At 40.7% G+C, this 12,432-nt stretch overlaps 1 protein-coding gene across 6 annotated transcripts in view; it reads right to left on the bottom strand.

Annotated features, from left to right (window-relative positions):
• The window catches only part of adgrb1a (adhesion G protein-coupled receptor B1a), a 237,625-nt gene that overhangs the window by 50,059 nt on the left and 175,134 nt on the right, over positions 1-12,432 (bottom strand). For all 6 annotated transcript variants that reach the window (XM_081597386.1, XM_081597388.1, XM_081597383.1 and 3 more), the window contains exon 19: positions 227-330. In XM_081597386.1, the coding sequence (XP_081453512.1) occupies positions 227-330 (104 nt within the window). The remainder of the gene's footprint in view (positions 1-226; positions 331-12,432) is intronic.

Genomic DNA, 12,432 nt, shown 5'->3' with positions numbered 1-12,432 from the left:
CTTTTTTGAGGGAGAGATATAAATTTGATATTATAATTGTCTATGTATTATAACAAATGATACTTATTATAAAATATTAGTGTGCAGTTTAAAAAAATTGTTTAATAAAACAAAATAAAAGCATTTACATGTGATGGGACATTTCAACCTGTTGAGTCCCTGATCTGGTATTAACACTTGCATCAAAAACAGCAGTGATGTTTTTTCTTTGCAAGCATTAACTTACTTCCACACAGACACGTAGATGATAATGAGAAGCAGTAGTGTGAGCGAGGATACTCCACAGCCAACAATCAAGGTTACAGATGGGAGTTGCATCTTATCCATGTTCTGAAAGAGAAAAATGTAAAAGAGGGAAAATACAATATAATAATCATAGTAGCAAAGCAGTGGCTTCAGAAGTTCCCTGTCTGAAACCTGTTCCTTCCTGTGAACAGGTAGGAGTTGTGTCAGGAAGAGCACAAAACATCTGCCATCTCTGTGTGCCACAGCTGGAGACGCTGGCGCTATGGCAACAATGAGGAACGAGGTGTCGACAGGACAACATTGATATAATACCTATAGTGTGTTTAGGGATATTGTGAGAGAAAGGTTTAAATATCTGCAATATTTGAGGTAGGTCTGTCAAAAATAATTGATATTTGGTAAACATACAAAACTTTCATATTTAGAGATTTGTGTCAAAACCAATTTAAACTGAAACGTTCCATCTGCCCACGTTGGCACACAATTTAGAACAGCTGCTCTTCAGACACAAAGAAACTCTGACCCTCGCCATCTTAACGTGTCGCCTTGCGCATGGACAGAAGCAATATCTGTTTTCATCCTTCATGTCCTTTAGCTGTCACCTAATGTCACAATTAATCGCCCAGCAAAATTTGTTATTGTGACTGGCCTAAGCCCAGGCAAAAAACAAACTGCTCTGTGGCACTTATATACACACAACAGTGATGAAATGGAAAAGCTTGGTTTCTACTAGTGCCACATACATGAAATCTCCCCGTTTTCCCCTTAGGTCCGGCAGAGAGGTGTGCAGTGCAGCGGGTTTCGCCCCAAGGTTGCATGGGGGCTTGAGCAGAATTTGATTTAGGGGCCCCTCTACCTGCTACAAACATCAGCACCACTAACAGCACTTCAATACTGATATGGTGGAATCAGGGAAAGCAGGCCAAGTTTAATTGACTAAGCTTAAAAGAAATCACTGTAGTTTTTCTTTTGGTAACACCCTGCGTTTTTTACATGTATTATGCATTTTGATGTATTTGTTGTTTATTTTTTCTTTGTGAAGCCCTTTAAATAACCCCGTGGTTGAAATGTGTTATGCCAAGGAGACAATGAAGTAGAAACAGAGCTGATCCTCACTTGGTCAAAAAAGACATTACTACAAGACATGCAGATGCGACTGTGGACATTGTTATTAATGCTGTTGTCAAAGAATAGATAATTTGGCTTCTTTGTAAAATAGCTTTCTCTATTTGTTAGGCTGTGTCCCATTTCATCACCAACAGTTGTTTTATGACTCATCTTACTGCGAACATTGATTTTTTTTTACAAAGATTTATTGGTCACATTATGCTGTTTTTGTTTTTAACAAAAAAAGTGCAGCTTGCCATTAGTAATGAGTAATTAGACAGACGCTAAGTTTCTCTAATGAGACCTACGATCTGGCTCGTCTTCTGAACACTGGAACATTGGTCACTTCAGTATGAGTACTGATGCATCAGTACTCTTAAACATATTCAGCCCTTATGAGGATATCGCACTCTACATTGGGTATTGATTCCCCCCCCCCCCCAAATTGGATTGGACTAGGTTTGTCACAATAACATTTTTTGCTGAACAATAAATTGTTCCAGAAGTTATTCTGACAAATTATATAATTGTTTTGAGACCACTTTCAAGCGCTAAAATGGTAATGGCATAATGCAAGAACATTCTCGTAGATCAATAAACTTTAATTTCTAATGAACGTTTAACACTGGAATAGGAAGACATCCAAAATAAGTAAACACAGAAACCCATCCATCCATCCATCCATCCATCCATCCATCCATCCATCCATCCATCCATCCATCCATCCATCCATCCATCCATCCATCCATCCATCCATCCATCCATCCATCCATCCATCCATCCATCTTCTGTAAACCCTTGTCCCTAGTGGGGTCGGGAAGAGTGCTGGTGCCTATCTCCAGCAAACGTTTCGGGCGAGAGGCACCCTGGACAGGTCTATTTCTATTTTCTATTTCCTTTATTTAACCAGGTAAACCCCATTGATATGCAGATCTCATTTTCAAGGGGGACCTGGGCAGAAGTCTGCAGTGCACAGCAACCTGGTTACAAAACAAAAAGGATTAATACATATACACAAGTATAAAACAGTATAAAACAATTTAAAAACAGTGACACTGTTTAAAAGAATCTTGTTGCCTGTTTCTAAGAATCACTCGAAAAGTGTCCAGTGAAATCAATTCTGACATCTTGAGTTCAGACTGGAGCTGATTCCAGGTTGAAGGAGCCATCACACTGAAAGCTTGCTTTCCTTTTTCAGTTCGGCAACATGGAACATGCAAAAGAAAAATGTTGTTGGAGCGTAAAGAATGGGAATTAACGGATCTATGTAAAAGAGAGTTTAAATATGCTGGAGACAAACCGGGTAGAGATTTATAAATCAGGATCATCAGGTGATTGTTTCTCCGTACGCTTAAAGGAGGCCATTCAGCTTTTGCATACAACTCACCATGATGCATGAGACGTCTGCTACCGGTGACAAACCTTAAAGCACAATGATACACAGTATTTAGTGATTGGAGGCATTTGGTCGAAGCACTCATATATATAAAACATCTCCATAATCCAGGAGTGGCAGGGGTGTTGCAGCTACCAATTTACTTCTAGCTTTAAGAGAGAAACAAGATTAATAAAATATTTTAAAATCTAATAAAACCCAATCTTCATTTTCAGTGTTCATAGCACATTTGCTATGTAATTTTGAAAAGAAAGCTCTTTATCTAAAATAAAGCCAAGATATTTATAATTACTGACAAACTCAATTTGTGTCCCTACAGCAGTGGTAAGCAACAGAGGGATCTCTGACAGTTTCCTAGAGTGTGAAAAAAATCATTGCCTTTGTCTTATCCACATTCAAAACCAACTTCAGAGTTTGTAAACAAGATTGAACTATAGTAAAAGCAGACTGCAAGTACTGAATTGCCTGTACAAGTGATGAAGAATAGCAGTAAATCACTAAATCATCTGCATAAAAATGATAAGAAGCATTAGACAGATTTTCACACAAGTTGTTTATATAAATAGAAAATAAAAGTGGGCCAAGAACTGAGCCCTGTGGGACACCATTTAAAACCGTACGATTAGAAGAAGTAAAGCCGGCCAATTGAACTCTCTGGGTTCTGTTTGACAGGTAATCAGCTAACCACATGGTGGCTTGATGTGAGAGCCCAATCCTGTGTAGAATGTCAATTAAAAGCTTGTGATTTACTGTGTCAAATGCCTTTGATAAATCAATAAACAGAGCAACACAATGCTTTTTGTTATCAAGAGCCTGAATAAGATCATTAATAACCTTTAAAGTGGCAGTAACAGTACTATGTTTCTTCCTAAAACCAGACTGGACATTTTGAAAAACACAATTGGAATCTAAAAAAATCTTCAATTGATCTGCAATTAATTTTTACATTTTGTTTTGCTAGGATACAGTTTAGAAATTGGTCTGTAATTATTTACCTGTGACGATTCTCCACTCTTGAATAGAGGCAAAACAAATGCTGACTTCCAGACACTAGGAATTTTATTAGAGATTAAACTTAGATTAAAAATATGAGACAGTGGCTCTGCAGCTACAGACAGCTTTAATCAGTCCTATGTGATTGCATGTTGCACACATTGTTGTTGCAATGGTGGATTAAGTGACAACAGCGATTCATTTAGTCCAACTTAACACCACAAAGACTGCTCAGCAAGCATATCACACTCTGCAACCTTAAAATTAAAATGACCAAGGGTTGCAATGAGGATTAAGTTCATTCCACAAGTAATCACAAGAACCCAACGTAGCTGCTCATCTCTAATGCTGGGCTCTATCCCAAAGTCAGGGTGAGGATGGGGGCAGCTGTAGTAATAAGATCTGCTGTTATTCACAGGTGGAGGATTGAAGGATGTGTGGGGACAGGGACAGGCAGGCAGCCATGCACCCCTGTGTCCACCACCACGCTGTCTAGCAGGAGATCAGGACATAATTGGCTGAGTTTATAGTATGCCTTGTATCTCAGTTTGATATGTGTGTGGCGGCCAAGTTAATTAAATCCCTCTGATTAATCTACACTACTCTAAAAGCAAATGGGTGGAGGAAAGATAGTGAGAGCAGTGGAATGGAAAGATGTCTGCAGAGATAGACACACTCTTAGTTCTGCTCATCCAGCGCTGCCTGGCTGGTTAGTCCAGAAGTAGGAGCAACAGCAACCACATTATTCTACAGAAGCAGAGACAGGCAAATGTTTAAATGGATTAGAAGCATACACTGTGCTACCAAAAGTATGTGCTCACCTTTCTAAATCACTGAATTCAAGTGTTCCAGGCATTCCATGACTACAGAGGTATAAAACCCTACTGGGAGTTAGGGTTAGTTGGTTGAAAGTAAATTTTTCAACCAATGTAGTTTGTATAAAACCCTACTAGGTTTTATACCTCTGTAGTATAACAGAGGTATTATACTACAGAGGTGCTCATACAGAGGTGCTCCTCTGCATGCATTCTCTACTGATATTTGTTATAGAACTGGTCAGTCTTAGGGGCTCAGAGAATTCTCACCTGGTACCATGGCAGGATGCCTAGGCCTGTCACGATAACAAATTTTGTTGAGTGATTAATTGTCTCAAAAATTATTGCGATAAACGATAATATTGTTTGAAGACCATTTAAAACTGATGTAATGGTAATGACATAATAATGCAAGCACATACTGCCAATAATAAATAGACTTTACTTCCAGAAGAACACTTAATACTAGAACTGGTAAACAAACAAAACAATCAAAAACAAAAATAAAATGGACTCTCAGTCTCCGTTAACAAAAAATGCTTGAATAAAAACTAAACATAAATCCAAAGTGGAAATAAAAACTACATTCAACCAATAGAGTGCAGCTACATATCTCTACATATCTCCACATCGTATGTGTCCTTCAGATTAGCTCACGAAGCTTGCATATTAAACTTTATTGAATGGGTATCAATGGTTGAGCAGCAATCTGCAAAGCTTTGGACACTGTGCTTTACAGTGATCCCTCGTTTTTCACCGGGGTTGCGTTCCAAAAATAACCCGCGATAAGCGAAATCCGCGAAGTAGAGTTACCTTTATTTTTTATTATTATTACACAGCATAATTAAATACTCTACATTGAAACTAAAGAACAAAACCTGTTTTCAGGTCAGCGGATGTGCATGTACATCAATTAGGCCTTTGATGTGATCCGGAGTCATGTCATTAAAGCATCTCCTCCAACCTGCCCCGCAAGATTCACAGCTGTATCTACGGCAGAGCGATGGATCTCGTCAAGCGAGCCTCTGGTCGGGTTTTACACTGATTCTGGCCAGGTTTTTCCAGCAGGCATTCAAAGTTTCAGTTTTCATCTCCTGAATGGCCAAGCTGTATTATTTATATTTAAATACCGTAACATTATTGGCACACGGGTAGAGAAGAACCGCAGAGACTGTTTAGCCAATCAGGACGCAGAACACAATGCACTGTAAAAAAAAACTGCACAAAAAACAAAATTCCGCGAAGCAGCAAGACCGCGAAAAGTGAATCGCGTTATAACGAGGGTTCACTGTAAAACATGCCACTGCTGGACTTCAGTGCATAATTGTAATATTTATAAAGACAAAGATTAACTACTTTGATTCGGAAAGATTTGAATGGCCTTAACAGAGAACTGGCCTCAACCTAATAAGACACGTTTAGGCTTTGTTAGAACCATGAACAACCCTTGCCTTATTGTTCCACTTTAGTGTCTGATGTCATAAGTGCTCTTCTGTAAGAAACATATTTACTAGCTGACATCATATGAATTAAGAACAAAATGCCACTCAAATTCATGTGAAGACAGAAAAGCGTTGGTTACGTATTGTAACCCCAGATTCTATGAATATAGGCCAGCCCTTTAAGGCTATCGCTAGTGGGTTTATCCCTTGCACGCAGCGCAGCGCAGCACTGAACGGTCAGACTGGACAAACAGCTCCCTAATAGCCTTTTTCTTCAAGCATTCAAGAACCAGTGAGGCCCACAGCTTAAAGGGCTGCGCCTATACTATTAATATAAAAGTAATGTATTTAAATTACACTAATTTTTTATTTTTTATTTCCTGCTATTGATAATAAACTACAATTTGAATTACTCATAATTCGTCTTTATTCCTACTTTCCTATTTTGTACATGACATGCATAACTCCACTACAGTACTTACATTGTTTTAGGCTACAATTACATGGAAAGATTAATTACACAAGATGCCCAAGGTAATTCACATATTTTGTTTTATTACCGACATTTTAAAATTGTCCAATTTCACTCACAACTTTATGAACTTTACATAAATTATCAGTATACACATTAAAAGTGAACACATGAACATGAAAATTTAAGTGTGACAATAAAACATGAAAGTGAGGATCAACGACAGAACATTCCCGTTCACTGCACCTTACGGAAACCTACAAAAAAGAACAATAGAGCAATTAAACAGAGAAAGAATTTGTATTTAAAGAGAACAGAAAAATGGCAAATAAAAAAATAATACTTACATTTTAAGACGTTGTGGACTCGCTGTGTGTGTGACATCCTCAGAACTGATGATGATTGGGACCGGATGCCTGGGGTGGAAAAACCTTTTGGGTGTCTTTGCCTGTTTATGTTACAAGTAGAAAAAAAATAGTCAGCAATGTCATAGAGTCAGTTGATCTAAATCTTCATTTGCTTAGACTGCAAACATATGTTGAAGATAAAAACATTGATGAACGAGTTAGAACAACAACCTCACAATATCAAAGTCTCTTTGCCTTATGGAGCTTAATTAAAACCAGGCTAGTTTATGAATTAAAGTATAAGTCGCAACAAACAGCCTCCATGCAGTTATAACATGAAGCTGAATGATCTTCCAAGTCACAATAATAATCATACAAGTCACAATAAAATTGATAAAATAATTATTTATGAAACCAACGTAAGTTATATATCTTTACTGCACTGTTTATAATTAAATGAAGATAATTAATAAGCAAACTTACCACCAGCTAGCAACACTTAGCAGCCTTCATCCCCCGGGCTCCTTTTGTGACACACATTTCATTTCCATCGGTTATTGCGAATTTGAACATCGTCTGTTATCTTCCCTGCGTTCAAGTTTTTTCTTCTCTTTATGGTGTTTTTTTAAATAAATGAAATTGTGTAATACTGCCACCATCTGGTCTGGAGTATGAACAGGAGCTAATGCCGTTGATTATAAGATTTTACATCACATATCTGAAAATTGATTGGGTACTTTCTTAAAAATGACATCATGATTATCCTTTTTTTATTGTATGCAATTTTAATAAGTGTGTTTAAAGTTATAATTTCGAAATTGGTACAAGTGTATTTTAAGTATACTTCAGATATACTTATAGGTAGTACACTTAATACTTAGTATACTTAAAGTGTACTTTCACAAATTTAAGTATGTTTGAAGTATACTAAAGTATACTTTTTTTCACCTGGGAGGACTTCAGATTTAACAGGTGAGGAAAAACTTTTAACTTAAAGAAAATATTGAACAAGTGAGAGGTGGGTCAGTTAGGCTAGCCTAACTGTTGCTAGCCTTCTATTGACTTTGATGACCTTAACATGTGCTGCGCAGTTCGGTGTGTTTCGGTTCCGTTAACACTAAAACAGGTCAACCCGCCCACCAAGTCATCAGTAGAGCAGGTGTTTAAATCAGATAATCAAAAATCAGCTAATCAACCACCACTGTGCTCAGGCGAAAATATATTAATAATGATAGACATCAAGACTGACAGCACAATGTAACAGACTGGATGCTCTGTTTTGGTGTTTTTGCTACTTTATTGTGTGGGAAATGTTTGTTTTTTGGTGTTGATACCCCTAATCAGTAATCTCTGCTATATCTGCTCGTTGAGCTGTTGTCTGTCGGTTGCCATGGCAACTGGTCCATGTAAAGTCGACACACAGAGCGAGAAACGGCAGAATAGAAGTGGTGTTTGGTTCTTCACTTGTTTATCAGGTTTATTGTACCTTTATTGTGGCGCACTGCACCCGCTGCAATTCATAAAAGTTAAACAAGCGACAAAAACTGAACTAATCATTAAACTACGGCTGCTACAGCATATTTAAAATAAAACGATTGACTAATATAAGAGAAATTTGCCACTTCTTGGATCTTGACAGAACTAACAGAAACAAAATAGTTTATAGATTTCTATCACGGAGAATTTGTCAAACATCAGTTTTCTCCTCTTTATTTTAAGTCGTATTTAATAGATATATCTGATAACAAATGATGGCGCTTCGAATATTTTTGTGACAGATTTCTGCTCATCCTGCATTGGGATAAAATGGTTTTCTGGACATAACTCAATGAATCACATAGCGACTAATAGGCGCTGTCCAATCCAGTAATGCATATCAATTAGCAGGAGTATGAAAGACATAAAAATAATTAACTATACTATATTAAGAAATTATATCTAATCCGCAGTGCTACATGAAGCTCATTTTGAAACAACGTAAATTAAAAACAATATTTTGCAACAAGCAAATCAAGTAAATTAAGTCCAATGTCACAGGTGGTCTCTTTCATCTTCTGAGCTCGGGTCCTCTACCAGAGGCCTGGGAGCTTGAGGGTTCTGTGCAGTATCTTGGCTGTGCCTAGAACTGCCCATTTCTGGACTGAGATGTCTGGTGTTGTTTCTGGGATCTGTTTTAGCCACTGCTCCAGTTTGGGGGTGACTGCCAAGGGCCCCAATGACCACAGGCACCACTGTGGTCTTCACCTTCCAGGCCTTTTCCAGTTCCTCTCTCAGGCCCTGGTATTTCTCCAGTTTCTTGTGCTCCTTTTTCCTGATGTTGTAATCACTTGGTATTGCTACATCACCACAATGGCTCTGGTGTTTAGAGCCTGTTCCTGTGCAGCCAGGATGAGTGCCTCTGTGCTGTCCTTGAGTCCAGCTTTTCCCAGCCATTGATAGGATTGCCTGATATCAGCCACTTCAGTTATTTGTCGGTGGTACATCCCATGTAGGGGCCTGTCCTCCCATGATGGTACCTACAGGACCTCATCCTCTCTTCCCCATTGTCTGAGACATTCGCTGAGCACATCATCTGTTGAGGCTTAGTCCTTGATGTATTTATGGATCTTGGATGTTTCATCCTGAACAGTGGCTCTCACACTCACTAGTCCTCTGCCTTCTTCCTTACGGCTCGTGTACAGTCTCAGGGTGCTGGATTTGGGGTGGAACCCTCCATGCATGGTTAGTAGCTTCTGAGTGTTAACATCCGTGGTCTTTATCTCCTCCATTGGCCAGCTAATTATTCCTGCAGGGTATCTGATTACTGGTAAGGCATAGCTGTTTAGTGCACGGATCTTGTTCTTGCCATTGAGCTGGCTTCTCAGGACTTGCCTTATTCGTTGGAGGTATTTGGCTGTGGCTCCTTTCCTTGTGACCTCATCGAGGTTGCCATTTGCTTGTGGTATTCCCAGGTACTTGCAACTGTGCTCTATGTCTGCTATTGTTCCTTCAGGGAGTGAGACCCATTCTGTGTGGACGACCTTCCCTCTCTTTGTAACCATCCAACCACATTTCTCAAGTCCGAATGACATCCCAATGTCAGTGCTGTAGATCCTGGTGGTGTGGATCAGTGAGTCGATGTCTTGCTCGCTCTTGGCGTACAACTTGATGTCATCCATGTAGAGGAGGTGACTGACTGTGGCTCCATTCTTGAGTCGGTATCCGTAGCCAGTCTTGTTGATGATTTGGCTGAGGGGGTTCAGGCCTATGCAGAACAGCAGTGGGGGCAGAGCATCTCCCTGGTATATGCCACATTTGATGGACACTTGTGCAAGTGGTTTGCAGTTGGCTTCAATGGTGGTTTTCTACAGCCCCATCGAGTTTGCAATGAAGGCTCTTAGAGTTCTATTGATGTTGTACATCTCTAAGCATTCAATGATCCAAGTGTGTGGCATTGAGTCATAGGCTTTCTTGTAATCAATCTAAGCTGTGCACAGGTTGGTGTGTAGGGTTTTGCAGTCTCAAGCAACTGTGTGGTCTACCAGGAGTTGGTGTTTGGCTCCTCTGCTATTTATGCCTATGCCCTTATGTGCCGTGCTCATGTATTTATCCATGTGCCCACTTATCTTAGCCAATATGATGCCTGACAAGAGCTTCCATGTTGTAGAGAGACAGGTTATTGGCCGATAGTTGGATGGGACTGAACCCTTTGAGGGATCCTTCTGGATCAGGATTGTGTGCCCTTCAGTGAACCATTCAGGGTGAGTCCCATTTTGTAGCAGCTGGTTCAGTTGAGTTGCCAGTTGCTCAAAGAGGGCAGTGAGTATCTTCAGCAAGTAGGCATGGATCATATCAGGTCCTGGTGCTGTCCAGTTTTTTATACTTGAGACTCTTTCTTCGACATCTGCCACAGTGATGGTTACCGGGGCTTGTTCAGGGAGGTTGCTATGGTCCTCTCATAGAGAGGTTAGCCACTGTGCATTGCTGTTGTGGGACGCCTCCCTTTCCCATATGCCTTTCCAGTATTGTTCAGTCTCCAGCCTCGGTGGGTCTGCTCTGTTGTTAGTACCCTGCCATTGGGAGTACACTTTAACTGGTTGGAGAAGAGCTGGTTAATCCTCCTGGCTTCATTCTCTCTTGTGTATCTCTTTAGGTGGCTGGCCAAGGCTTGGAGCCTTTGTTTGGCAGTTTTGAGTGCTTCAGGTATGGGCATCTGGCTGTACTTCTTAGGTACTGATCTTTTCATTGCACCCCTTTGGAGCTCTGACAGTTGGCTCACTTCCCTCCTTGTTATCTTGATTTTAGCCTCTAACCGTCTTTTCCATGGTGGGTATTGGGTCTCATGGTTGCTCTTATAGCCAAGCATCTCAAAGATCACTGATGCTGAGTTGTATATCAGCTCATTGGTTTCTGTTACGGTGTTGGTAGGGATAGTTCTCAATGCTGCATTCACATCTTCAATGAGACTTTCTGCTGACATCATCCTGACATCATCCCCAGCAGCCGAGTGACTGACAGAGCTGCCACTATGCTGCAAGGCCTGACACTGCAGAGCTGCGCTGACAGAGCCTTGATTCTCGGCTGTGCTAATGGGGCTTTCATCATAACTGAGTTCAGGTCCACTCCCAGATAAACAATCATCTGGGTCGAAATAGCCAAATTCTTTTCCCAGTTGATGGAAAATCCCAGACTCAGCAGCATGTTTTCCTCTCTGGACCGAGCCAGTAAAAGCAGGTCATCCAGATAGAAGAGGACTTTCATCCCTGTGCAGTGGCTGCAGGCTGTTTCCACACATTTGGGAAAACGTGCAGACTAATCCTGACATCCTGGCCCCAAACATGTCAGCGAGGCCCGGATCCAGAGACAGGCTCCCTCAGCTTCATGGGCTCAGCTGCTGCCTAAGTTATGTAAGCCATTACGGCTGGAAACTGAGGCCAGATTGCATCCGGACGGCGACTCAGGGCGGAGCTAGACCATCCCGCCAGGTCATTCGAAAGTGGCGGAGGAGGTTGGGGGACGGGAAGCCCCTTAGCGCTAGCAGGCTCCTCGATCAAGCTAGGTAGCTCGAGGATCAGCGAGCCCACAGCTAGGAGCGGGGTTGGGTCGGACATACGGAGCCTGGGGTTGACTGAGTATCTGCTCAGTCGCCTCTCTTCCACCGCAGTGCTTCCCAGTTAGGAAGCAACATCCGAACCGCAGCTGCTCCTGCTGTGATCCTCGTCGCTGTTGTCTTCTCTGCCAGTGGGATTATCTGATAAACGCTCAGCGTAGCTAGCATACCGCTCAGTGCAGGTAGCATCTCTCATGAGCAGCGACCTGACTTGGTGGGCGAGTATAGAACAAATATGACTGTATTCTATTACGATTGACAAAATAGAACAAATAATTTTAGCAATGTGGTGTATACTGTGAGATGAATAAGTTGGAATTAATGGCAGATTTACTTTTTCAATACCTTTTAATCAATCTGATTAAGTCCAAATTGTGAATTCTCAACTAACTTGTTAATTTCACAGGTGTCAAACTCCAGTCCTGGAGGGCCACTGCCTGCAACTTTTATATGTGCCTCTGCTGCACCACACCTGAATAGAGTAATTAGGTCATTATCAAGCCTCTAAACCAGTGTTTTTCAACC

Source organism: Poecilia reticulata, chromosome 16 (genome assembly GCF_904066995.2).
Source record: "Poecilia reticulata chromosome 16, P_reticulata-male-v2, whole genome shotgun sequence".
Lineage (NCBI taxonomy): Eukaryota > Metazoa > Chordata > Actinopteri > Cyprinodontiformes > Poeciliidae > Poecilia > Poecilia reticulata.
This window is presented reverse-complemented; position numbering and strand designations above follow the sequence as displayed.